A 27,253-nucleotide genomic window follows, 5' to 3' on the forward strand; every position below is an offset into this window, starting at 1 on the left:
AGAAAAAAATAACTGCATCTTAAATATGGAGCTGATTTTATATGAGTAACCTGATTATCTTCTCTCCAACACTCTGCAAAGAAAAAAAAATCAGAAGAATTAGAAATTGTACCTGAATAATGCTATATACATTCAATCTCAATGCTATATACGTAGTGTAATCAGATCATTACACATTTTAAGGTGTATTTTTTGCTGTAATTCTTGGGCTTGCCAGTGATGAAAGTAAAAAAAATATCCTTAAATATACCTGGGAAAAACTCGTCCTGAGATTGGGATCCCTGAGACCCTTGAGAGCCATGAGAGCCATGAGAGCCATAGGAGCCATGGGATCCCTGGGACCCTTGAGCAGATTTGGACAGTCTATGACGGGTTTGCCTCTTTTCCCTCAGAATGCGCTGGAAATTAGCTATACGCTCTTTGTGACTGGCATCAGTAGGCTTTCCTTCATTTGCCTCATCAAGAATGTGGTTTTCCCTAATTGGACTTAACCGCACCTCGTCTGCACTGAGCACTGGCACCAAAGGACTTATGCTCAGCCTTTCTGGACAGTGATCCGGTGTTAAGTCAAGGTTGGACAGTTCCCCATCAGTAGGACATTCTCCCTTGCCCTGTGAAATCTCCACAGAGTGATACTCAGTTGGGGTGCAGGGAGAGTGGCTTGCTTCACGGGGAGATGCTTGTAGGGAGCATGGCAGGGTCTCATGTGTCTCTCTACAATCAACATAGACCGAGGCCTCGCTGTCCTCCTTTGGAGTGCCAAATTGAGTGTGATTTTCTGTCAAACTAACTTCTTCCTCTGTATAATTTGTACCGCTCTGCTCCCGTACACTGGCCCGTCTGGCAGGGGATGGGGATGCCTCGGAGCCACTATCATCTTTCACACTTTCAGGGCTGGATCCTTCCAACTTTTTCAGAGCTCCTTTTAAAGCTGACCTGAAAGTGAGTACAGCCTTGCTGAAAGTTGTGACATCAAAACCTACATTGGGGCTCTGGGTACTATCCGGATCTTTTTCAGAAGACTGCAGTGACAAAGATTCTTCTGCTTCATCCCTTGAGACACTGGGATCTGTCCACTCCCTGTCCAAACTATCAGCAGATCCCAGATCAAGAGTATCACCTGACGATGGACAGTCATCGCACAGTGAATGTGTCTCCCGGTAACCATCATCACAATCTGTCAACAGCACAGTGGAGCAACTCAGACTCCTGGAGGGCCCACTACCTAGTGCATTTGCACAAGCATCCATGGTGTGGTAACCAGAACTACGTGAATATGGACAGTTTGCAGAACAGTCACACTCCAAGTTTTCTTCCTCTGTTTGTAGTCTGGGGGGCCTCCAGTCCACCATACTGGAGGAACTCGAAGGAGAGTTGTAATGTTGTCCAAACAGCAAAGAAAGATGCTCTGAGCTGTTGTGTGAAGAATGACCTGGTGTGGTACTTAGTGTTTCATCTGTAGCAGACCTGTCCCAAACACCTAGACTATTCTCTAGCCCTTCTGCACTGTTTGCACAAGAGCAGATGTCCTCTTCACTCCAACCTCCTTCTCCACTAATACTGTGCTGCATATCAACAGGAGTCCACCCATCATATTCTGTGTCACCAGAGAGAAAGCCTGCTTCTGGATAGTTGGAACTATGACACGAAGACAAAGAGCTGGTGCTTTGGTAGCCATTGCCACAATGAAGCTCCAGGTAGCAGGGATCAGGCTTTGTAGGGCCTAGCATGTTCATGTTTGAACTCTGCTGCGAGCTCTCTTGGTCTGGTTGCTGGTCTGACTGGAGAGTGACTCTATCAACATGCCATTGTTTTGGTGATCTATGAGATGGTATACATGCTGAATGAAGAGATGTTATGGCGTTCTGCCTACCAAGGCTTCCTCTTCTGATGCGGGGTGTTTGAGAAACAGGACTAGGATGAGGTGCAGCTGAAGCCCCAGAGTACAGCTCACCTATTTCACTGAGTACTGCATCAACACAACAAGATACTTCATCCACCGAGCCTCGCACAGATGTTAGATAATGCCTCAGGTCAGATATTTCCTCCTGAATCTTGTTTATGCCTTTCAGCTCTTTTAGGATATGTTCCACTATGTTACTAGAGCCCTTTTCTGCCTCCTCATCCTCCAACTCCTCCTTCTCTTCTTCATTCCCAATGCTTTCAATGAGCGTGGGTATAGTGTCCTTCACAACCCCAATGCCATCCTGGCAATCAGAACTACTGTTTTCCCCAGATTGGGTGAGATCAGCTTTGGTGTCCACTGATGACAGGTCATGAAGGGAGTCATCCTCTTGCCCCTGCAGGCACTTTTGCAGCTTTCTGCGCAGGCTTTGCCCTGCTTTGGGGCTCTGTGATTTCTTCCTCTGCAGGTCTGCTCTCTTAGGCGAGAGTGGAAGTAGCTCTGGTTTGTACGATTCATCCTGTCCACTGAGGTGTCCTCTGGGGAACATCCCTGAGAAGTGGCAGTCTTGATCAGCTGTTCCCACACATTGACAAACCACTGCTTCAGTGACTCCTCCTTAAGGTGGGGTAAGCATAAGCCAACATTTTAAGCCGTAAGTGACTGCCTGCACCATGACTGACAAAAGAAAATATTAAGTTATTTTGTAGATAAAGCAGTGAAAACTCTGAGCTCTAATCTGCATTTGTTGTTTGTTAATAAAATTCAGTATAGGAATCTAATGCAGTTGGTAGTTCTGCTATGACTTCATTCTGCCTTATCTGTGCCATAAAATAGCAACCAAATTTCAGTTATTACATTTCAAAGTCAAATTAACTCATGGAAGTGGAATTACAAGGCAGAGAATCAAATAGTTGTATCATTAATTATATTTCTTTTGAATTTACTTGAATTATATTTTTAGGATCTACAGACCAGACAGTCAGGAGAGAAAAATAAGAAGTAATTCTAACTTCTGCCACTGTGATTAAAAGGTAGGTATGTTTAAACAAAGTTATGGCTATGTACTTTGCTTTTGGTTTTTGTAGATGAGTCAGAGTCAGAATAATACATTTAAGTGCATATTCATTCTTACACTGATGTTTGAGGTTACTCTGAGTGAGAATTCAGTCCAGTCCAGAAATAGTTGCTTTAACTGACCTCCTCTTAGTCAGAGTGTCAACTTGCAGAATGAACACCATGCAGCTGCTTAGATCTCTGTAATTATGATGGTTTAGAAAGGCAGCTTGGTAATTAGATGACAGGTCAATTCTTTCCTATAAGGCCATGTCATTCTATTACACCCATACCAGCTGCACGGCTTGATGGCCTTGACTCATTGCCTACATTGTACACACTAAAGGGATTATTAAATACCACAAAAATGCAACATAAATCTATCTGATGGCAATACATAATCTAGGAAAGCATGTAGTTTAAATGTAGATCAAAATTATTTTCACTATGTAAAACATAGTCTTGTTCACGAAATTGGAAAGGGCACATATTGAGTACAAGGATATATCAAATGCTCCTTCCATTTATATTTGGTATATATTTAACACAGCTCATTGACGTCATCTTTGTCCACTGAGCATCATCATGGAGTTAATCACGTCAGAAGTTTAGAAAGTCATTTAATTATGATGCTAACAAGTGTCCCTAAAGATCAGACAGAGACAGGCAAGGATACTGCTGCTTTCTAGCTGGCTGAGTTGACTGTTCACTGCCACCTTTTAAGAACATTAAATACATAAAGTGAACTGTTTGTTAATTTTTTTTTTTGCTTTATTTCTGTGACAACAGTGGGGCTATAGCCTTAGAAAAGAGTCCTTATAATATCCTTGGGCTTTAATTAAAACCTTAAACAAAACACAGTTTTTTAACTGACTCACGAACGGATTATTATATGCTAATTTCGAGGCATTTTTCTTACCTGTTGAATGAATAAGCTCACAGTAATTATTTTGCTAACTACATTATCGCACCCCTGAACTGGAGGTTCCCAATAAGCACTTGAGCACTGAAGGTGTGTGTTAGCCTGATAAGGGGTTTTGTAGGCAGAAAAGTATAGTCAAGCCTATCACAACGGAATGTTTCCAATCACTACTGGAGCCGATATTCTTATGATTAGCATTTTAACTAAATTGAGTCAGGCTATCCGAAATTAACTGGGAGCATTATGCTTCACATTGCCATATCAACTGTAAATGTTTCGTCATTTCGGATGAGTTAATCAAATAAGCTAAAATAAATATGAACATCTGGCTTGAATACTTATGTTGTGCAACACATTTGGTATTACGAAATAAAAAAAAAACATGCAGCCACACCTGTTAGTGTGTAAGTTCCACAGGCTGCCATGATCCAGTATCTATGCACTCTAATAGTCAATGATTTATTAGTTAACTGTCCAGGATAAAGAAAGGTTAGGGAGCTGATTGGGGTCAGGCCCATTTTCCAGGCCAGTCATAGTAATAGCCTACAGCAATCTCTTTTCTCTCCTTATTACATGGTCTGTTGCCAGATTAACAAAAAGAAATCATTTTTCTTTCAAAGTTTTTAAGTTGACATCATCAAAAAATACATTTGCTATGGAAATTTAGAACTTAGAACTGAAACATGCTGAAATTCATTACTTTCTGTTCAGGTACTAAGAAACAAGATCTAATACCTTTTCTATGTACATTACCCAAGCATAAGTTGGGTATAACACATATTACCATGTATTATTTAATCAAAGTCTATACAAACTTAAGACTAAGTGTATAAAAGGATAGAGGTATATTAAAAAGTAAGCCTTACCTTCTAAGGAAAAAACTATAATCAAGAACAACCTGTAGATATCATCCTACAAGATCCATCAAAATCTGCATGGAGAGTGGCTCAGCAGTTAAGTAATGGTAATTTCCCGGTCCTTTTTCAAAAATGTATCCCCAGGTGTATTATTGAATGCCTCAATCAAACCAGATCTTGAAGTGACAGACGCAGAAGTGTTAAATCCCTCATTTCTACCACAGGAACGACGAGTGCGACAGTGGTAGATCACGCTCACACGGCAGTTCACCCTCAGTTAAGTAGCCATCCCTACTTCCCTCCCACCCTCTTGCATGCTTTCTCTGCTCTCTCTCCTGCTGTCCTCTGGCAATGTATTCCAAGCACACAAAGCTGATCTGAGGCTGTGAGACCGCCAGCTCGCAGTCTCATTCACATTTGTTCTGTTTCCACATCTGCCAGTTGCTGATATCTGTACTTTTTCTATTTCTATTCATTTAAAAAGGGAAAAAAACATCCTGATAAATATATCAGTACCACTGGTTTCCCTGCACTAAGTGATTTCCTTGCCTTGTTAATTAAAACTTAAATAGACAAAGGGATTTCCATTTCAAAGAATGCAGCTCAGTCATGTCAAATATGGGTATTTAAACTGATATTGGAATTGGAGCTGGCAGCCAGTTCCACTTCCTGCTCTAGATTTGTCTATGTGCACTGAGGTATCTCGTCTCATTCCATTCTTTGAAAGCAAGCAAGCACGTGAGGATTTTTTAGTGTCAAGTCTTGCACTCATATTATGCCAGTCACTTCTACCAGTAGACAGATTAACAACCAATTCTAATTCATTAGTCTTTTCAGCGTTTAGACTCGTGTCCTAAGTGTTTCCCTTCTTCCTGCAATAAATGCCACTTACAGTAGACAGCTTACACCTTGCTTTCCATTTATATTCACGTCTTCAATCAGCCATCATTTGCAGTACATGTTCGTCTCAACCACTCAATGCAAACCAATCATTATAATGGAGCCAAGCCAGGTTCTATATAAGCTACTCCTTAACTGCTGTGCCATGAAAGCTTTATCAAGGGGATAAACTCCTGTTAGTGCTGAGAGATTCCAATGTTTTCATTATGACAACCTTTTAAAGATTTCCAATCAGCCTTAGATATTATATTATAGGATTATATTCAACATCTGTTGATATGTGTTCGATACAAAGAACTCCAGAACTAGTATGGAAGATTGACTTAATATGAGGCTACATGGCATCTAATTCTGACAACAAAAGCCAAATATGGCATGGATCAAAACGATGTCATATGATTTCCAAACAACATGGATGTATTGAATTACCTCTATTACCTATATCTGTATTTTTCAGAAAAAAAAGAATTTGTGGTCAATACCTTTGTCTGAGGATTTACAGTGTACACAAATATGAAATGACCAGCTATGGCTCCGGAGGTAGAGTAGGCCGTCCACTTATCGGAAGGTCGCTGATTTGATCCCCGGATCCCCCAGCTGCATGTCAGAGTGCCCTTGGGCAAGAGACTGAACCTGAAATTGCTCTGATGAGAGGGTCGCCACCTTGCATGGCAGCCTCTCCCATCAGTGTATGAATGTGTGTGTGAATGGGTGAATGTGACAAGTGTCATGCAAGTCCATTTGCCAATAACCATTAAGGGGTAAACAGCTCTGATAATGAAATTACTTTTTCCATTTCAAAAGGGGAAGAAGGTCAGGTGGTGGGTGATACAAATGACAAAGAAGGGAAACTAATACTCCCCTTAGTGAACCATCTATCAATTCAAATTATAGGTCCCTGAAACAATGAATCATTTGATAGACAAAGTGATGGGATTCAACGGGCGCATATCATATTTTAGCCTCACAATGACAGTGTCATGAGCAGAGATAAAATTAACCTATGAAGACTGAGACTAAGAGAGGCAGGGGAAGCAGAGAATCTGAAATGAATTACTGATGCAATATTACTTAAAACTGGGCAGGATCATCTTTCCTCTGTTTAAGCTGCATGTTTGCTGGACCACTGTAGCACAGAGGAGCAAGCTTATGACAATTTGACTGCACTTATAATAGCACGTTGATAGGAAATATACAGGTGGGTTTAACTAAATCAAATCAAAAAGTCATGCTTGACTTGGAAATGAATCCATAGTAATTCCACTGTTTGTCAAATCAAAAACTGTCTGTGTACCACACAGTTTCCAAGAATTAATGAGTGTAACCATGAGGGTGGAGAGGAGCAAACAGGGTTTGTTGCAAAAAACATACATTAATAAAATAAAAGCATTGCAATTATAATATACCTATTTGAGTGCATCATCTTAAACAAGCAAAGAGGTTAAACTCAACCATTTTCAAAGAGTGTTTGTATATTTTGTGTATTTATAAGTGTAATCATTGTTAATGTGTGGTAGAGTATGGAAGAAGAGGATAAGAATGTCAGACTTCAGAGGTGATGAAGAAGTGAAGTGAAACACCACCTACCTCCCGGAGCTGAACCCTGACTTTATTGATGGCCTTCAACCAACGAACTCTGGATGGAGAAAAGGGTAATGGTGGCCCATCATCATGGAACCTGGGTTACGTGGATTTAAGAGAAGAACAGCAGAAAGAGATGGAGCAGATTTTTTAGTTCCCATGCATCTACATTATATAGCAAATGAAAAATCTGAGTTGAATTCTTAGCAAAAAAAATCTAACCTCTGGAGTTTAGAGGATCCCCTCTCTGCTGGAGCGTCATTTTTCAGGCCCCGTCCTACTTCAGGGGACAGCCTATTTATCTCCTGTTCACCAACAGTTGAGTGTCCATTGATGGAAAGATGACCATTGGTGCGATGCTGCCCATTGGAAGAGGGGTGAAAGCCAGTGCTGTGGTAGGAGTGGAAGGACTCCTCCAGTTCTGACCCTCCAGTGCTTTCCTGGCCAGTCTCACTCAGCTGGGAGCTGGTCTGGCTCAGGTTTCCTGATGACCCAAAGCGACTACTTTCCACTGGACTACAACGGTGAGAGAGGAGTGAGAAAAATATTCAATGTCAGACTACTTCTTTTTGAGATCAGAACTGCATGTAACACTATTTCTCAATACTTTTGTGGTTCATATGTCTCCTCTTTCCAAGGCTAGATAAGTGGGGATTTGTTACATAGAACTAATCTGAATAATTTCATTTTAGAAATCGCTTCAATGCTTATACAGCAAAAACAAATCAACCAAATTAATAGTTTTTGGTCTGTAAAAAAACCCACCCATCTACTAAGAATTGTGTGCAAAAGCTATCTAACTATTTAGTTAAGGACTACGTTTATGGATAACCCTTCTAAAATGATCAATTGGTATAGCTACAGATACCACATCATTCCCTAAAAAGACCCAACCTTGCAGGGAGGCTGTTGCATGTTGAAAAATAATGAACAATAATTGAAAATTGTGTCAATGTGTTGTGCATGTGCATTGTTCACTGCATATGCTATTCCTACATAACAGTTCCATTTTTAAATAGAAATGGCACACATAAGAATATGCTCTTTTTAGCGTAGCGCAGTATATAATGTCCTGTAACTGCTAGTCCTTACTAAAATGGATATATTTCTGCACACAATTACATCTGCATATTCTATTGTCAATGTCTCCAAAGAAAAAGGAGACGCAGGATTTAAATACAGATGGATGACAATAAATATGCAGAGTTGATATGTGTGTTTGAAATTTTACCTTTAATAAAGTGGCATTTTATAACAAATTTCAATTTTAGGGGCGGTATGCAGATTAGCTACATTTATAACATTTGAATTTCTGGGTGAAAAGGTGAGTATTAATAAAACTTGATTTGCAAAAATAGATAAACATGAAGAATCTAAATCTAATTTCCACTGTATAAAGTAATACACAACACAAATGATACAATGACAGAATTCCAATGTGCAAAACAAAATTTACAGTATGTCTTAAATTCGTAAATTTATGGTATTTACTAGGCTGTTGCAGACAGCCATGCTTATATTTGATCACATAAATAAGACCTATTTATAGACAAGTTCATCCTATTTATAGACCTATTCTTCTGTCTTTGATTATCTAATGAATTAGGTGTATTTACTTGTGAAATGCCCATGATTTTTAGGAATATGTAAATCTTGTTTGGAATTCTGTTTTGAAATGACATCAAAATAATGTAGATGCAACAAAGAAAAATACCTACACACCTACATATCAAAGAATACACACACACACACACACACACACACAAACAAACACACAATCACACTGTACATATGCTCAAACTAATTTACTAAATTAAACTAGTGAGGATGGATGGACTGCAGAGCTGGACAGGGAATACATTTTTGTCAATGTCAATGCATCATAAATGGTGAGGGGAAATGCCATTTATTATGCTTCTACTAGCCTTTTTGCATTCAATAGATCCTTCTTGGACTGGTTGTCCAGCTCCACTCCAGAGGTAGGACCTGAAGAGGGGTCTGTTTCTACAAGCCTTTCCTTCTCCTTTGGGGTCAGGGATGCTGAAGGATCTACTTCAGGAGTGGAGATGCAAATCTGGGGGTTTGTAATAGCATCTGTGGAACCTACCGATTCACTTTTTTGGGCATCAGATGTTGCAACCTTTTGTACAGTGTGTGTTTGATCACCTGTTGGGTTGTTAGTTGTGGGTTGAGATGTTACAACTGGGACAGGTTGTGGCTTGGGTGGCTCTGCCTGCCAAGGAAAACTTATTTTTGACCCGAATAATGAAGTGGTTGGTGGCTCTTGTTTTCCAGCAACAGGTTTTTCCTCTTGAAACAGCCCTCCAGAAAGGGTTTTTAATCCTGAAAACAGTCCACTGCCTCCTTCAGTTTGGGGCATTGACAGAGTGCCTGATGGCATCGCTGGTGAAAATAGGGAGCCGAAAGATTTTCCTGCATCACTCGGTGTCGATATAAAGCCAAAAAGAGACTTTGCTTGAGGAGTCTCTGCATTGTTGGGCAACTGATTAACTGGTGGAACTATATTAACAGGTGCTTCTTGGATATTAGGTGGGACTGATTTGTCACTTTCTTTACTCTCAGGGTCTCCTTTAATGATCATGGGCTTCTCATGTATTATCTCTCCCTCAACAGCTGACTTTTCTTTTTGAGTGTTATCTACCTGATGGGTGGGGTCAACTGTAGTATTTATTGAAGCACTAGTGACAGCAGAGGTTTCTGGACAAACCGCCTCAGATGCCACAGCACTACCACTTGTTCCACTGCTTGATTGTTCTTGATTGTTTTCTGGTACGGTTGAGTCCACTGTGTTCTTTGTGCTTGCCTGAGTGCCAGATGGAGATACTTTAGGTGGCACACTTCCATTTTTAGACTGTGGGTGTGGAGTAGTGCCAGGTGCTGGCTTGGGCTCAGCTGGCATTGGTTCAGGTGGCTTAGATGGTTGTCCCATACCCCCAAATAAAGATCCACCTATTCCACCAAGTATTGATGCTCCAGTCTGTGGTCCTGCAGTCTGAGCAGTGACTCCTCCAAACATTCCTCCAAGTAAAGAACTACCAGGCTGTGCTGCTGCCGCAGATCCTCCAAACATGCCACCTAGTAATGATCCACCACTCTGGGGGCCTGCAGACTTTGCAGTAGATCCTCCTCCAAACATCCCGCCTAATATTGACCCTCCAGTTGTGGGGGCAGTGGGTTGAGGACTGGGCTGTGAAGCAGGACCCTTGAACAAACCTCCCAGTAATGATACTCCTGTCTGGGGAGCTGCTGTCTCGGTGTTAGACCCACCAAATATGCCTCCTAATAGTGATCCTCCAGACTGACCAGTAGCAGCTTGAGTTGCTGTTCCACCCAGACCAAAAAGTGAGTTCTTCTGTTGTTGCTGTGAACCTTCAGTGGATGTAACTGTTGGTTTGAAAAGGGATGACATAAAGCCTGTAACTGTGTCTGTTGACGAGTCACCAACAGCTTTCTCAGGCTCTGAAGGCTTTTGTTGTCCCTGGACGACAGCACTTGCTGACTGAGTGGCTGATGTTTCCCCTTCTATTTCTGGTAGTACTTTATCTTGACTCAACTGATCACTCACAAGCTCTGGTCTTGCAGGTTGTTGTGCTGGTGCACAGACTTCAGATTCTTTAGACTGAATATCATTAGCTAAAGCACTTGGCTTGTCAGCATCTCGGCTATGAACTTCTTCCATGACACTGGCGTCAGATCTGGGTATGCTTGTCCCAAGACACTGAACTGCACTGTCAGGTTGCTGTAGTGCTTCTCCCTGCTCTTTGCTTTTGGTAGCAGTATCAACTACAGATGTTTCAGGACCAGCTAGAACTGGAGTAGTTGTATTGTCAGGTTGCTGTAGTGCCTCTCCCTGCTCTTTGTTTTTGATAGCAGTATCAATTACAGACTCTGGAGCAGTTTTACTGTCATCACAAGGTTTTGGTGTTGCTGTTGGAGCAGGTATCTCATTAGGAGCAGAAGCTCCAGGTAAAATGCTACCCAAAAGAGATGCACCAGTCTGTGCAGTAGATGTTTGAGAAGATGATCCTCCGAAAATACCTCCCAATATAGAGCTATTATTTGAAGATGTTGAAGACTGGTTTGCAGCCCCACCAAACATTCCACCAAAGGACCCAATAGTCGGAGGTGCTGTAGCTGAAGCTGCTGATCCTCCAAAAATTCCACCTAAAACAGACCCTCCAGTCTGAGAACCACCAGCCTGAGGAGCGGATCCACCAAATAAGCCCCCAAGTAAGGATGCTCCTGCTTGAGGTCCTGCTGTCTGAGGAGCAGCACCTCCAATCTTAGTGGGACCAATTTGAGGGGCAGCCTGAGAAGCAGACCCTCCAAACAAACCACCCAATAATGATCCCCCTGTTTGAGAAGCTGTTGTTTGGGGTGAAGAACCTCCAAACATTGACCCTAATAGAGAACTTCCAGGCTGGGAAGAGGGCTGGGGGGCAGAACCTCCGAACACAGAGAACAAACCTTTGGCTGGTGCATCCTTGGGGCCTGATGATCCAGGTGCAGACCCTGTAGGTGAAGGAGTTACAGTGCTGGGCCCAGAAAATAATGAAAGCAAACCTTTCCCTGGACTGTCTGAAATGAATCCAGCTTGTGTGGATGGAGTCTGTGGGCCTGATCCACTGATCATAGACAGAAAACCAGAAGCTGGCGGTTCTTTAGAGGGAGCAGGATCCTGGGATGCACCTTCTGTGCTCATTTCCTTTGGAACAGATGAACATTCTGTATTTGGTCCCATAGATGCAAGATCAGCGCCTTTAATTGCGGCACCCTGTGTAGTACCTACAGTAGTATCAGTGGATGGGCTAACATGTACTTCACCTGATGTTTCACTGGTAGCTGCTACCTCTGGGACATGGCTACTGGAAACAGAAGTCATTTGGGAACCTTGTTGCAAAGAAGAAGTTGGTGGCTCTTTAGGAGCACTAACAAAAGCAGATGATGAATTTGGTGTTTGTTGTGGAGGGGACACAACATCATTAAAAACAGAGAGTATACTCTTGACAGGTTCTTTGGGTGCTGCAGTCCCTGGAGAAGTAGATACATTTGCATTCCCACCATCTGCTGGTGTTTGAGGAGCACTGGGGCCACTAAACATGGAGAACAAAGATTTTCTTGGACTTTCACTAGAGGTAGACAAGCCACCCAATAATCCCCCAAGAACAGAGTTTGCTGGCTGCCCTTGTGCTTCCGCTTGTGGCTTAGTTTGTGTCTGAGGTTCCCCTTGTTGGGTTTGTGATTGAGCTACTCTTTGTTGAGATAACAATGTTGGTGGCTGGGGTTGTGGAGGACTGGGATCACTAAACATTGACAACAGTCCTTTCACTGGGCTTTCAGTTGAACTTGATGACCCAGGCAGAATTCCCCCGAGAAGAGATCCTGTTTGGGCTTGAGACTGTTGGGTGCTAGGACCACCAAAGATTGAAAAAATTCCTGTATTTGGAGGGTCTTTCGGAGGAACAGCTCCCTGATGTGATACCTCTGCGGCAGGCTTGGTTTGAGTAGGAGGCTGAGGAGGACTTGGTCCTCCAAACATGGATAATATACTTTTACCAAGTGATTCCTGTTGAGGAGGTTGTGGAGCTGCACTTGGTTGACATGCTTGAGGCATGGGCCCCGTATTAGGTGAAGCCTGTGGAGGACTTGGTCCTCCAAACATGGATAATATACTTTTACCAAGTGATTCCTGTTGAGGAGGTTGTGGAGCTGCACTTGGTTGACATGCTTGAGGCATGGGCCCTGTATTAGGTGAAGCTTGTGGAGGATTTGGCCCAGTAAAGATTGATAATATACTTTTACCAAGTGATTCCTGCTGAGGAGGTTGTGGAGCTGCACTTGGTTGACATGCTTGAGGCATGGGCCCCGAATTAGGTGAAGCCTGTGGAGGATTTGGCCCACTAAAGATTGATAATATACTTTTACCAAGTGATTCTTCTTGTGGAGCTGTAGCTGATGCAGGTGTTTGAGGTGTGGGTCCAGATTGGGCAGCTGTGGTTGATCCTGACAGCATTTCTCCAATTGAAAATCCAAACAGTCCACCAGATGGTTTATTCCCTGAATCCTGTTTTGGTGGCACAGTTTCTGATCGTCTTATTTCAGGGCCTGTGGAAGAATTAGGAGAAAATGCTTGGGATATACTTTTGTTTGGAGGTTGGCTCTGTAAAGGTCGAGAGGTGCCAGTTTGGTCCATTGTTTGCTGTCTCTGTATACCCGTCGGTCTAGATGCTGATGTCAGTGAAGCCTCAGTTGCACTAGGTTTCATTTGCTGTTTCTGGGGTGGAGAGGGCTCAGTACTAAATAAGCTGCTAATTGATCCAAAGAGATTTGGAACTCCTGTGGCATCTTTACTGGATGTAGCACTGTCTGGTAAGGAAGCAGTGCTGCCAGTTTTGCTCTGCTGATTTGGTGTCTGAGAACATTTCTGAGGATCTGGCTTTGGTTCTTCTATTCCTACTGCAGATTTCAGAAAGTTCATAAAGCCTGCCTGTGGTTGTTCAGAGGGTTTTTCCACTGGTGTGTCGATTGGCTTATCAGATGTATGTTGTCCTGGTGGTCTAGGTTTACTAAGAGATTCTTTTGATTCTAAAGGCACTGTAACATTGGGCTGTGGTGGTGCGGTTGTTTGTTGTCCCATGGTAGCCTGACGTGAAAGTCTTGGTTTGTGTGAAGTTGTATGTGATAGTACCGAGGGATGAGTCACTTGAGCGGTTGTTGGTATTGTGGGCAAAATTCTTCCTTGCGTGGAAGCTGGTCCCTGCATTTGTTGTTTAACACTGTCTGGCTTAACAGCAATAGGTTCTTCTTTGATGATCTTTGACTTCAGACTTTGGAAACCTGATGAGAGAATGTTCTTCGAATTTTTGTCTGGAGCTTGATCATTGGTGGATGTGGTACTTTTGCTTAACTCCACCTGTGATGCTTTTCCCACAAAAGAGGAAATGAGGGAAGACACTTTTTTGACTTGACGATTAGGTTGTTCTTCTCCTGGAGACACTCTTTTTCTCCACTCTTCCTCTAATACATCATCTACATGCTTCACTGTAACCCCAGTGGATGAACGCCTCCGTTGGCAAGGCTGGTAACAGTTGTGAAGTAGCTGATGATTCAAATTTTCAGCAGGAGTAGAGTTCAGGGACACAGCAACCTTTTGAGCAAGAAATGTCTTCATTTCCTGGTTGTTCCAGTAAGGGCCCATACGGTCTTTATTATGACAGGACAGGTCAATGACACCTTTGCATTGGTTCTCATAGACGTAATTTGCCTGTCTTGGATCCATCCTGACTTTGTTTAATCTGTAAGATGTGAAATCTACACCTTCTTGCCCTTGTGACAGAAATGAATTTTCAAACATTTGAGAGAACTGCTCAAGATTTAAATTCATGATCTGATTTCCTTTTCTATAGGCAGCAGTCAAATCGAGGGGGGCATTAAGAAGTTGAGAATCACAACGATCTTGACCAGGCAGCCAAAGAAGCTCATCCTCATTGTAAAGTGGAATTTTAAAACCACAGACACAAACCATTTCATTGTGTAGCCAAGCACTAGGAAAACCATCTAATTTCTGTGCATTTCCCCAAGACTCACCTTCGGGGCCACATGCATACACGTATTCGCCTGCTGCATCTGTCAGCAAGGCGTAAATGTACTCATGATCTGTATAAACAAAGTAGCCACAGTCACCGTCCTCTGCTGGCCACCACATTCCTTGTTCCAGAAGTGCAAGCCACTGCTGATACCATTCAGTGTCTTCAAGGTACATGGAATCTTCCATCTCAGTTTGGGCACTTGGGGGATAGTTTGAATCTATTGGTCTATTCAAATTAAATTGATTCTGATGGATTATGCCATCACTATTAACATTTTGTAAGACTGCATTATCCATTCCATATTGCCAGTTAGCTGCATAAGATAAGCTTGGTGCAGTCTCCTCATAATAGCCTTCATGATATGAAACCCCATTCAAGCTGTAAGTGCTACCATCATTGAAAGAATGACATTTCCCAAACTTTGCATTACTCTGTTTAGTAGTTAAGTTCAATACACCCTCTTCATTAGATGAATATTCTCTGTTTCCCAAGTCTTCGTAACTGTTCCATAATTTCCTCTTGGGGTATAGATCATCATTCCTTTGTACCTCTAACTGATATGGTCCAATTTGCTCTTGGTGACAAACACCATGCCATGGTGTAGAGGAGTTATATGGCTGATATATATTTGAGGAGCTGCAGTTAAGAGCAGGTGACTGTATTGATGCACTTTCACAGCTCTGTCCATAAACTTGATCCTCCCCCTGGAATTGATAATTTAGTGACTCATTCTGAAATTGCTGCCATAGAGTACTTTCACGGATCCACTGGTTTTCATCATAGGAGGGACTCAACCCATAAGGAGACAACTGACCTTGGTAAAGATTTTGCCTTGTGGCTTCATACAAAGAGGAATTGCTTCCGCCACTACATAGCTGTGTAGTCATTACTGAAGAATTTGTATGGCTTTGTAAAAGGGAATTAATATTTCCTGTACTGTAAGCCATTGGGTGAACTGATTGAAGCGAGCCTGAATAATATAACTGAGATAAATTACCTGTGCTAAATGAGGAGTATGTTGCCTGACTCTGAAGAGATCTTGCAAAAGTAGCAGATGTTCTTAAATCTAAACTCTCAGTATCAATTGAGGCAGGTGGAGAGATTACAGCGTGTCTGCTCTGTCCTGGATTGAGAGAACCTGGAACAACTCTTTGAAAGCAGTCCCTTCCAAAGTCTGAGGAAGTGCTTTTTAATTTGCCCAAAGGTAACTCTGTGAATCTAGTCAAGGGTGTCTGCTGTTCTGCATTCTGTCCTGACATTTCTGCTTGTTTAGGAGGAGAGGGGTCCTCGGTTACATGTTTGCTAAACAGTCCGGATAAAAACCCTTGCTGGGCAGTTCTTGGTATCCTCTTCTCTTTTGCCTCATGTTCCTGTGAAGATTGTTGTGTTACATTAGTGTGTAACCGTGTTTGGTGTGGGGTCTTTGTTATTACTGTATAATCATTGGCTTTCTGATGCAGTGATGTTGATGTCGGGCATGTTGCGTCAATATTTTCAGATGACTTTGTTAACTTGTTGAACAATCCTGAAAGCACTCCAGATTGACTTGCTGTCTCTGGCTGTGTTTCAGCTGTCTGGCTGCTTGGCACTTTGACTTGTTGTGTCTCATGGATGGTTCTGGGCTGCTGTTGTTGAGACATATTTTCTGAGGAGGATTTGAAAAGTCCAGAAAGTAGACCAGTTGTGGTATTTGTGGTTGTTTTTTGTGTTGAGTCATTTTGTGCTTGATTTTCATTGGAAATTGGGTTATTCCTGGCTCTTGTTTGCTCATGGCTGGATTTACTTGGGGTAATTCTGTGCTGTTGAGCAGATGGGTTTTGCTGTGTGTTTACGTTGTCTGCTGACGCAAATTTAAAAAGACCAGATAAAAGACCACTTTGTTTGGATGGTTGTTGCTGCAGTGGAACTGTTTGTTGCCGAGTAAAGCTCGGTTTGCTTGTCTCCTGCTGGATAACATGCTGACTTGATGTTCTGTTCCTAAAATTAGGCACTTGGTTTGGACTTGGATAATTCTGTGGATTAAAATCCTCTTGTTTATGTTGAAGACTGCTTTGTTGGTGCTGAACTGTTTGGCTGCTTGAAACTTTCTCAGAGGATGCAAACTTAAGCAAACCAGACAACAGCCCCTTTTGCTGATGTTGGGTTTGAGTTTCATCTGAAGTCTGCTGCTGACCTGAGTAATTGCCAGGGATGTTCCTCTGCTTTTCAGCATCAGAGGGCTGTATGTTTTGGGGTATATTTTCTGTTGATGAAAACTTCAATAGCCCTGAGATAAGGCCCCCTGTCTGTGGAGCTGAAGAACGTTGTTGTGGAGGATGGTGATGAGGAAACTGTGGGGGATTACTGCTCCTGGGTGGCTGACTGTTATGGGAAGTTTGTTGTGGCAAATTGCTAGGTTGGTCACTCGTAGGACCAAATTTAAGAAGTCCAGATAGCAGTCCTCCTTGTTTAGGTTGATTGGAGCCCATATGAGAGACGTCCTCAGTCGAGCTCCCTTTAAAAAGACCTGTCAAAAAACTTTGTGATTCAGGCTGATTGGGAACTTGATGCTGCATTTCATGATGGGCTGTTGTTGGTTTCTGATTTGAAATATATTGTGCATGTGAACCAGATGACACTCTGCTGTTCTGAGATTGTGGATTACTGGTAAAATTCTGATTTGAACCTGAGGGAGCAGAGGTAGGGTTAAACATGCTGGAAAACCATCCCTTCTCAGTGTTTTCCTGGGGCACAGCAGTATTCTGTGTCAAAGTGGAAGATGTTGAAGTTGTATTATGACGTGGTTGCACAGGATTCTGTGTATTCGTTGAGGCACTGACATCTTCACTGGATGCAAACTTTAAAAAACCAGAGAGCATGCCTCCCTCTGCTTTGGGACGTAGAGTGGAGACATTTTCAGAGGGCATGAAAGGAAGTTTAATTTTACTATTCAATGATGGGTCTTCCAGTGGTTTCTCTAATCTGGGATCCTGTGTTGATCCAAACACTGGATAAACTGCTATAGGTGGAGCTTCCTGAGGTGGAACGTGGATGACAGGTGTGATCAATGAACTAAATGACTTCTTAAAAGGGCTGAAGAATCCAGTGTTTGCTGGTTGTGTTTGGCCAGTGTGCCTTGCAGGCCCTGGAACAGGCACATTTTCTTGTTTGTAAATCATGGGATTTTGTCTGCCATATATATTTCCATCTTGTTGTTGACCAAAATGTTTCTCTTGTGATGAACTTCTTAATTCTTCTGATTTCCCACCTCCATCTGCTGTCATTGACCGTTTACCTTGATGACTGGGTTTCTCATCCCATTGTGTATGGCCTTGAGAATATGCAGACTCTGGTGCCTGTTTGTGTTCAGCTGAGTTCCCAATATCTCCTGCTGAAAAAAGCTTTAAAGGATTCAATTTCCCCAATACCGAGTTTCCTGGAGCACTTTGAGGTTTGGTTGCAAACTCAAATTCTTTTGTACTTTCTTGAGTCTGACTCCTTGTGAGAGCTCTTGTTTCTTGATTATAACCTTGTGTCTTGGCATCATGTTGTGGCTGAGAAGGCAAAGAGATGAATGATTTTTCAGGAGAAGGTTCTACCGGAGATACAACAGCTACAGGTGCAGAGCTATTTGATTTAGGAATAAAGGACAACAGTTTTGTTAGTCCAGATTGTGGGGGTTGAGCAGATGGTGGTTGTGGAGATGTGACAGGCTGTTTAGGGCCTCCTCCAACTCTGTCAGTGAAAGAATTAAATAATGAGCTCATGGCATTTTTTACTCCTGAAATGCTCTGGTCAGAAGGAGTGTGTGTGGTTTTTCCTTTCTGATCCTTTGATGAACAATTCTGTTCCTCTCCAAAAGAATCAGCTATATAGCTACCCTGAGAAGATAGCCTAGATTTACTTGATTTTGGAAGGGAACCATACTTGCTAATTTCCTCTTCTTTTTCAGCAAGATATTCGGAAACTGTTTCGACTAGACACTGGAGCTCATCCATAGGGTCAACATATTCATCACTTGGTTCCTCTACAGGAGACAGCATTGCCTCTGTAGCCCATCCTCCAATTTTACCTTTGCCACACTTCTTTTCTCGAAGACCCTGAGCATTTTCCATGTGACCCTCATAGGAGTAAGAATACCTGTCTTTGTAATGTCTTGTGCTCTCTGGGTGAAAGTCTTCTGCTATAAAGCCAATGTCATCAATATTCTCATCTACTCCTACGGAGTATTGCAGATCCTCAGAAGTCTCTAAATCAAAATCAAACCGTGCCTTCATTCTTGCGTCTTGCTCTTTTTTGTATGCCACATAATTCTCCAAAGTGTTGTCCAGCTCATTTTTAGCCCACATCCTTGTTTTGTAGAGAAGCCCATTCTTGTATGGCCTGAGGCACGATGACATACGCTCCTCCTCTTCCTGCATCTCCGCTACCTGCCGCATAAACAGCTCCCCTCTCTTCTCACGGAGCAGTGCAAGGTCAGAGGGAAAAGCCTCTTCTCTCATTCTGTCTGTCTCTATACTGAGCAACCCTCCTGGGTCTCTTATCTTTTTTTTCCGCCGCCGATCAATAGTGTCATAGCCCTCAGGGTAGGTGGCAGGCAGAAAACCACTACATTGAGTACTTTGACGGATAGACGTGCGTGATGGCTCAGGGTAGGGTCTTCCCATTCGAAGGATAACATTGTCTTCCTCATCATCTAAGAAGTCACTCAGCTGAGGCTTGCCCTGCCCTTTGTATTTGTTTTCCCAATCTTCAACCCCCATGCCAGAATCTACAGGTATAATTCTGACCCTGCCCTTCTGGTTTAATGATCTATTTTAGGTTTAAGAATATATTTAATAAAGGGATGGGAAAGGACACAGGGACAGAAAAGAAGAAGCAAACAAACAAGAAGAAAAAATGCAAACAAGTTAAGCAGTACGATAAATGAAGAAATTAAGACACAACATTTTCATGCAAATGTAAAGACACAATCATGCTCCTTAACTTGGTAATCAATGTTGTAATATTATTACAACATTCTTAACAGATTACAAGTTAAATCAATAAGTAGCAGTTTTTGATGATATCGTAAGGGTTGAGCACAGCTAAACCAGATGGCTAAGATACACTAAAAACAAATGGCAAATTGTAGAAATTGCCTGAAAAATACCTTTTTACATTTTAGTGTGCAATGACAATCAAACTGTATGTGTTTGCAAGAGTTAGAGTGAATATCTGCCCCTCTGTCTGCACACATCTCTGAATGTAGATCTTTGTAAATCCCTACAGCAACAGTCATGCTTATCAGCTCTTCAACACTCAGCCTGCAGAAGTGTTCATGGGAAATGCATGCTAAATCACCACCATATGGTGTACATTGAACAAGTTTTTAATCACCAAAGAAATGCGCGTGTGTGTCACTGACCCACTTCCTCCATGTGTGACAGAGGGATTTCCTCTGTGATATGGCTGAACCAAATTCAGAGGCATTCAAACTACCAGGAACTTCAACCAACAAAACAGACCCTCAAGACAAAAAGAAACATAAACAATGAGCTTTCACTGGCTGTAATCCCATTTTTTTTCCGGATGTAGAATTATCCGGATCAACTCCCTATCAGTCAACACAGACAGATTTGCTGCAGTCTCACTGGCACGCACATATTCCATGACAATCCAAGAGTGCACAAAAGTATATTCCATGCACTGAGACAGTTTGTCTTATGAACTAATTTTGGCCTCAAAACAGCTGTGTAATAGTCATAATGATAATAATAATAATAATAATAATAATAATAACAAAAATAAAATTAATAATGATAAGAATAATTTTTGTAATGGTCCCCACACGTTAGGCCATTTAAATCATTCTGACACACTAAGCAAATAGTGTCAAGCCTCCTCATGTGCAAGATAACGGACAACCACAATCATATAAATAAAAAAACAAGAGAGAGCTTTAGACACTCCAGCATTTAGGCGGGGTGTGGCAAAAACCATGAATGAACCATCTTTAAAGGCACAAAAGCCCAAAAATGAAAGCACAGAGGCCCAGACATGTTGGATTCTTGGTTTAGTAAACTATATTAAAGGAAAAGCTTGAAGATGCATGATAATTAATGAAACAATACATCTTTAAGTTGAGGGGTGACTATAAATCGTATAAATCATATAAATCGTATAGGGAGAGATATTAAAAGAGAGAATCTTTTTTTTTTTTTAATGCAATCAGACGTGTTGATTTTGAAACTGACTGATTGATTCTAGAGTACACGACGACACCTACATATGTACGACTCTGTTAGAAAGTGACAGTTTCATCTAGAGCGACTCAGCGAGTGAGGGTGTGTATGGGTGACTTGTGGATACTCTGTCTACCTGGTTCCTCTCTGATCCCTGTAGTCCAGGTCAAAACTGTGGACAGAGTCTGTGCAGGAGTCTGGGTGGTGCTGCTGCCGAGGCCCCATAGGATACTGGTGCATGGAGGAGTTGGGCTGAGCCGTTGTGTGGTAACGCGGAGGCAGGCTGTTACTCGTCTCACTCCGATAGTCACTATCCCGGTCATCTACAGCACTGTCCTGGTCATCCAGAGCTGCAACAGGACGAGTATAATTAATGAATACATTCATTTTTCCTTAATCATTAGTGTGTTTCATGTGACTGCAAGCATTTTTTTTTTAAATCCTTGCTTATTTTTAAACCAATGTCAAAGCTGTGGATGCATTCTGGCTAAGATTCACCTATCTGGACAAGACGGTTAAGAGCTGAAGAAATAAAGCAGCGGATGCCAGGTTAATAGGGAGGCTCAGAGGGCAAATGTCATGCATGTCATACATGCACGCTCTCCTGTTAAATGGAAGACATTGAGCTGCTCTTCATCTATATTATCCTATAGATGATGTTGTTTTATTATGTATGCATACATAGAAGCATACAGCTGCAATTGTATATAATTTTGTACTTGTTGTCTTTCTGAAAGACAGCCAAGTACAAAGAAATGTACAGAATAATTAAATTCAGTTGTTACTACAGTTAAAATATGAGATCAGTGTTGCTCATAAGAAGAGCACCTAAATGAAACACTTTTTGAAAGTGCCCTTGTCAATGCCAGAACATTTCTTCCAAGAGCTAACCATGAGTTTGGTGTCTGCTGGGGGGGACAGCTGACATCAGAGGTTTATCTTTCCAAAGCGATAAAGTGAGAGGGTGAACGATAAACTGATTCTGTTGATATCTCTTGGAGTAAAGTGGGAGGACGACAAGATGTCAAGGTTACAGAGAAATATAGGTTAGCAAAGACTACCACCTATCAGTTTAGTGATGCAACTGCAATTTACACCCTTTAAAAAATTATAAGGGCTCCTACTGTGTAGCAGAATATAATATTTATAATATATAACAAAATACACCCTCTGACCGCATCATTAGTAATTCATGTACAATGTAATTCAGTCCAATGCAACAGCTCTGCCATGAAGTCTTTTTTTACAAAGCTTATAATGTTTCAGTTCATGTTGACACTTTGAAATGTAATAATTCTACTTGACACCACTCATAATAATGCTACAACTATAAACTACAATTACTTACCTAATTAATATTACTTAATTAATACCTCTCTGACAGTGTCACTCAAAAACATTACAATAAGCGCACCTAATGAAGTGGGCAGTAAGCGTATGTACAAATATTACTTCTTATCATATTCAAACATATTTGATCTCAGTATTATCATTAGGGCTGCAACTAATAATTACTTTCTTAATGCATTTCAACACGCTTTTCACATTTTCACAGACCAAAGAGAATCTTCAGATTCCTTCTTTTGTCCAAACAACAGCCCAAAACCGAAACTTTACATTAACTGAAAAAAAAGCAGCAAATCCTTATGTTTAAGAAGCTGAAACCAGCAGATGTCTGAATTTTTTCCTGAAAAATGACAGAAACTATTAATCGATTAACAAAATAGTTATGAATTGATTTTCTTTTGATCGACTTATCAATTAATCGTCACTGCAGCTCTAATAATTATAAAATACAAATAAAGTCTTTCTTAAAATTTCAGTGACAGAATAAAACGTATCCGTGTTGTTGATGAGTTTTCCTAACCCTTTGCTAGTGTGCCATATCAATCATTTATAGATAAAGTAAACATGGCTTATGAATGTTATATGGCACAGCATAAAAAATAGGAAACAGCGAGAGCAGGAAAGGAAATAAAAAAGCCAAAGGGGATTAAGGGAAAATACTGAGGAAAACAAGTGTAAGAGTGAAAATGAGAGTAAAATGCATGGAAACCTTCCAGATTACATGTTATAAGGGAATATAGGGCATTAGGACATGCAGAGGGCACTGAGGATTGGCCAGGGGTAGAATTTCATCAAAGTTGTGTTTTACATACTCAGTGGATCGGCCCATCCGAAATAGTTGCCTGGTGAAAGTGCAGACGTTACAAGTGAGAGGTAGAGTTAGAGGAGGTAGGGGTCGTGAGAACAAAAAAAGTGTCCCTGTGCTGTCATAGTGGGAGGATCAGTGGTTCTCAGAGTGGAAAACAAACTGAAAGACTGCCAAAACAGTAAGAATAGTCAACTCAGCTCAGTTAAATTTGTGGAAAAGACAGACTGAAGTTGTACGGTCTTTATTTTCAACTCTGATTAACAGGATTCAACTGTTACTATATAAGGCAGTAAACAAGGTCAAGGGAGAGAGAGAGAGGAAATAATAGCAAATCCTATGAGTTAGAAGGGTGGAGAACTGGCTCCATCTAGAGGCTGAGAGCAGTATGGGCAGGCACACTCACAGCACTGGGAAGCCACAAATGGCAGTGGGCGACTCTGAACGTCATCCTGAAGAGGGTACTACAGAGGAGAGAGAGACAAAAACAATACCACAGTAATGTGCATTCATAAAAACAAACAACATAGAGCAGTTCTGCGTCATGAGCACAAGGTAGTAAACAGGAACAAAAAAGATTAGAAAAACTTGTGCAATTCAATCTAATATGACATACAGAATGTTTATCATTAACACACATATGCACTCATATTCCTTCACACAAATAAAAGTAGTAAAATCCAGTTGAACTGCACTTTACCTCATCATCGATTCTCATGGTATTGATGCGTTCCAGTTTGCCTGTCCAGTATTGTGCCTCATCATCTGGGATGTCTGGAACCAAAACATACATACACTTGAACCCTTGTTTTATGCCAACATCCTGCTACCTCTCATTTCAAGCATCATATTCCAGGATGGCATCATAACACATTTATGACTGTTTAATTTCTCATGAGCCTCTTAGGAACGAGGAAATGAAAATATTTAGTTAGCAATGACCACAAACTGTGAAGGGATCCAAACTGTCAGGAACATTATACGTCACAGCGACAGAGATCCAGCATTCAAAGATGCTACGGGTGAGTCATGACAGTGTATACCTAACAGATTTTAAGAGGTGGTAGAAGTAACAGTTTCTAACACAAAATTAAAAATACTAAGTGATAAATGCCAGCAGCCAGAAAACCTATTCTAAAAGATAAAGAGGCCCAAGGCACATACAACTTGGGCTGCATATAGTATACTGTATGTGAGAGAAACATACAGATAGTATGAAATCAAGTCTAAATTTGGCTCACAACTGATGTATCCACAAGGAGGACAGAAGTGTTTTCCTATTATTTTTTTTCAACCTCTTACACCATCTCTATTACCTGAGACTGTATTCTTGTCCCAGTCTGGAGTCTCCATACCAAAGCCATAAAAAATGACTCTACCAAACAAACTCTCTATAGCATTATCACAAATCATTAACAACATTGCCTTATCATTTGCAATATCATCATACAGTTTGGAAGGTTTTAAAACTGACAACTGGAAAATCATTCATTTTTTATGAAGAGAAAAGAGAAAACAAGGGACTGTACAACATACAGCACTTTTAAAATCAAACTAAAATCATATTTAAAAACTACTCAGAGTTGCACTCATTTATGTCATCAGATGTGTTGATAAACAGTATTAAAGTTGCAATATGTAAGTTGACAACAAAATTGACAACAAATAAACAAAAATGATCAACAGCATGTGAAGAAACTGTTTTGATGTCATGACGGCTATGTGTTGTTGTGAAATATCAACAGAAGATAGCGTGGTAACCAGCTAGACCTAGCCAATCAAGGTTAAATAAACTATCTCCGTAATTAACAGTCAGCAACACTTAGAGGTTACTCTGTGATATGCCGCCACCTATTGGTTTAGAGTATGAATTCAACAGGTGGCCATTTCTCAGATATTGCACCTTTCACTTGCTTCTAGTGTTTTGGTGCTTTACTGACTGTATTGTTAAGTGTATTGTTAGTTTAACATTGCTTGGACAAAGTGTTATCTTATATTTCTTCCCATTTCTTCTCATGTAGATGAAATACTTGTCACTATTTAGTTCTGCTCTGTCCCATATAAAGAAATAAATGATAAGTAAGTATCAGATCAGGTGCTCTCTCCATCCCCAGTTTCCAGGGGGATGTGCGCTGCTCTGTTGGCAGATGCACATTAAAGGCCACACACACAAAGGCCAGGGCTTCAAAGACGCACCGAGCCAAAGCTTTAATGAATGGCTCTGGTGGCACAGAGAATCACGATGGCCCCCTGCAACCTTGAAAGGTCTCCTCTTAAAACAGACGCTGTCTCCCACTCAGTGGACAGACACCCTGCTTTAACTTTGATGCCTTTTGATCGCAAGGCTTGAGCCCAACTGTATATGCAGCGCTGGCAATGGAGCTAGAACTACAGGAGGAGCACAGGGGACATTATACTCTCCAATCTTGAAGAGCATTGTATTGTCCCCTGGGATAAATTAATTACATGAAATATATTGCAAGAGTGAACTCGTACTGTTAATCATCAGTGGGACTTTTAATATGAACATCTTTAAATTATATTAATCAACCAATATCTAGAGTCTTACATACTGGACGATCAATGAAAGAAATGTATTGAGCTGGTTGAGAATTTCACTTTTGACAACATTACAGCTCTTCTGATCAATATTTTTAGATAAACAATAAATCATATTATTGAGAATTATTGAACTAGCTAGCTTTTAGACTCTTGTAGCTCATTGTTTTAATGCATATTGCGTTAAAGGTGCAATATGTAAGTTTATTTTTAAGTTAAATTTTAGTTGACCACGTTCAAAAATTAACTGAAATTATAAATAGAATGTGAAGAAATAATTGTTTTGATTGGTATGATGTCTATGAACTGTTACAGAGATATCCCAGCCCGTCAAGGTCCATAGCTACTGTGTTCATGTTGCAAACAACACCTGTGCTCCGAGCCCCCAGCCCAGATCGCTAGCTGCACAGCTTACTGAGCTAACTACCGAATGGCAGCTACAGTTAGCAGCAATTAGCGGTTACTCTGATGGGCTGTCCTCTATTGGCTTGGAGGTGGCCAATTCTTACATATTGCACCTTTAATGGTTCGGTCTCAATGCTCTCGTCAATTCATTTAAATATATGCAAAGGCTGCTGTGGATGATTCCAGGAAACAGTGAATAAAAGGTTAATGGAACAAAACTCTGGGATATGCAGTTTATAAAAGTTCTCTTAATGGCCCCTTAATCCTGTTGGCCCAATGGAACAATCTAACAAAGACAAAATTATATTTTTGAACCTAAGTTAATAATGGAGAGCCTGCTATTGATGAGTCAGTGCCCCCAATTTATGCAGGACAGAAATGCCTCATCCCCAGTGGAACCAGATAAAGGACATTCAAGAGTAAGACAAATATCTAAGATGAAAATCTAAGAGTGTCCTGTTTCTAGCCATTAGTTGTTGACATTAAGTGTCCTTCATAAATTGAGATAATGTTATGTATTCATAAAAAATGTGTCCTCATATTCTACCCAGGTAGAGTATGTTGTTCTATTCAAGTTGACAACACAGACCAATGAAAGTTATGCTTACATAAGACCACGGGACACGAAGACGTCATCAATCCGTTACACAGTGCCCCAGGCTGGATGCTGTAGCCTCAGAAACGGACTGCTGACATTTCAGCAGGAAACATGTGCGGCCTTTGTGTAACTCAGTGGATCAAGGTTTGATTTGCCCCGAGGAGGCCAGAATCACTAACGTACTCTCTACATCACTAATGTACGCACTGTAGTCAGAGCAGGTACTTGAGATAACAGCACTGAGAAACGTCTTACATAAGCACCTGATCTTTTGTTTCATCGCTTTATTATGGAAGTTTAACAAGGGAAAAAAGGGACGGGTAACTCCGATATCTCACCAAAAGGCAGCTCGAAGCGAGTATCCAGAAGGACTCGATGGGGTGTTGGGTTCTTAGTGCCATATATCTCGTCCGCCTTCATCAGGACCTCTGCGTCCAGAAAGATCCAGTCACCTGAGCCCTCCTGCAAAAAGATACGTATATTAATATTTACATTGGTAAACAATTG

The 27,253-nt window shown here is 41.2% G+C and overlaps 1 protein-coding gene across 2 annotated transcripts in view; it reads right to left on the bottom strand.

The window, feature by feature from the left end:
• Positions 1–27,253, bottom strand: part of unc13bb (unc-13 homolog Bb (C. elegans)) — a 70,856-nt gene that overhangs the window by 22,343 nt on the left and 21,260 nt on the right. For both annotated transcript variants that reach the window (XM_084383878.1, XM_084383877.1), the window contains exons 5-10: positions 27,085–27,208; positions 23,885–23,958; positions 23,591–23,648; positions 21,169–21,382; positions 7,442–7,735; positions 7,226–7,316 (exon numbers count right to left, since the gene is read on the bottom strand). In XM_084383878.1, the coding sequence (XP_084240004.1) occupies positions 7,226–7,316; positions 7,442–7,735; positions 21,169–21,382; positions 23,591–23,648; positions 23,885–23,958; positions 27,085–27,208 (855 nt within the window). The remainder of the gene's footprint in view (positions 1–7,225; positions 7,317–7,441; positions 7,736–21,168; positions 21,383–23,590; positions 23,649–23,884; positions 23,959–27,084; positions 27,209–27,253) is intronic.

This window comes from Pagrus pagrus, assembly GCF_965226575.1.
Source record: "Pagrus pagrus genome assembly, chromosome: 19".
Classification (NCBI taxonomy): Eukaryota; Metazoa; Chordata; class Actinopteri; order Spariformes; family Sparidae; genus Pagrus; species Pagrus pagrus.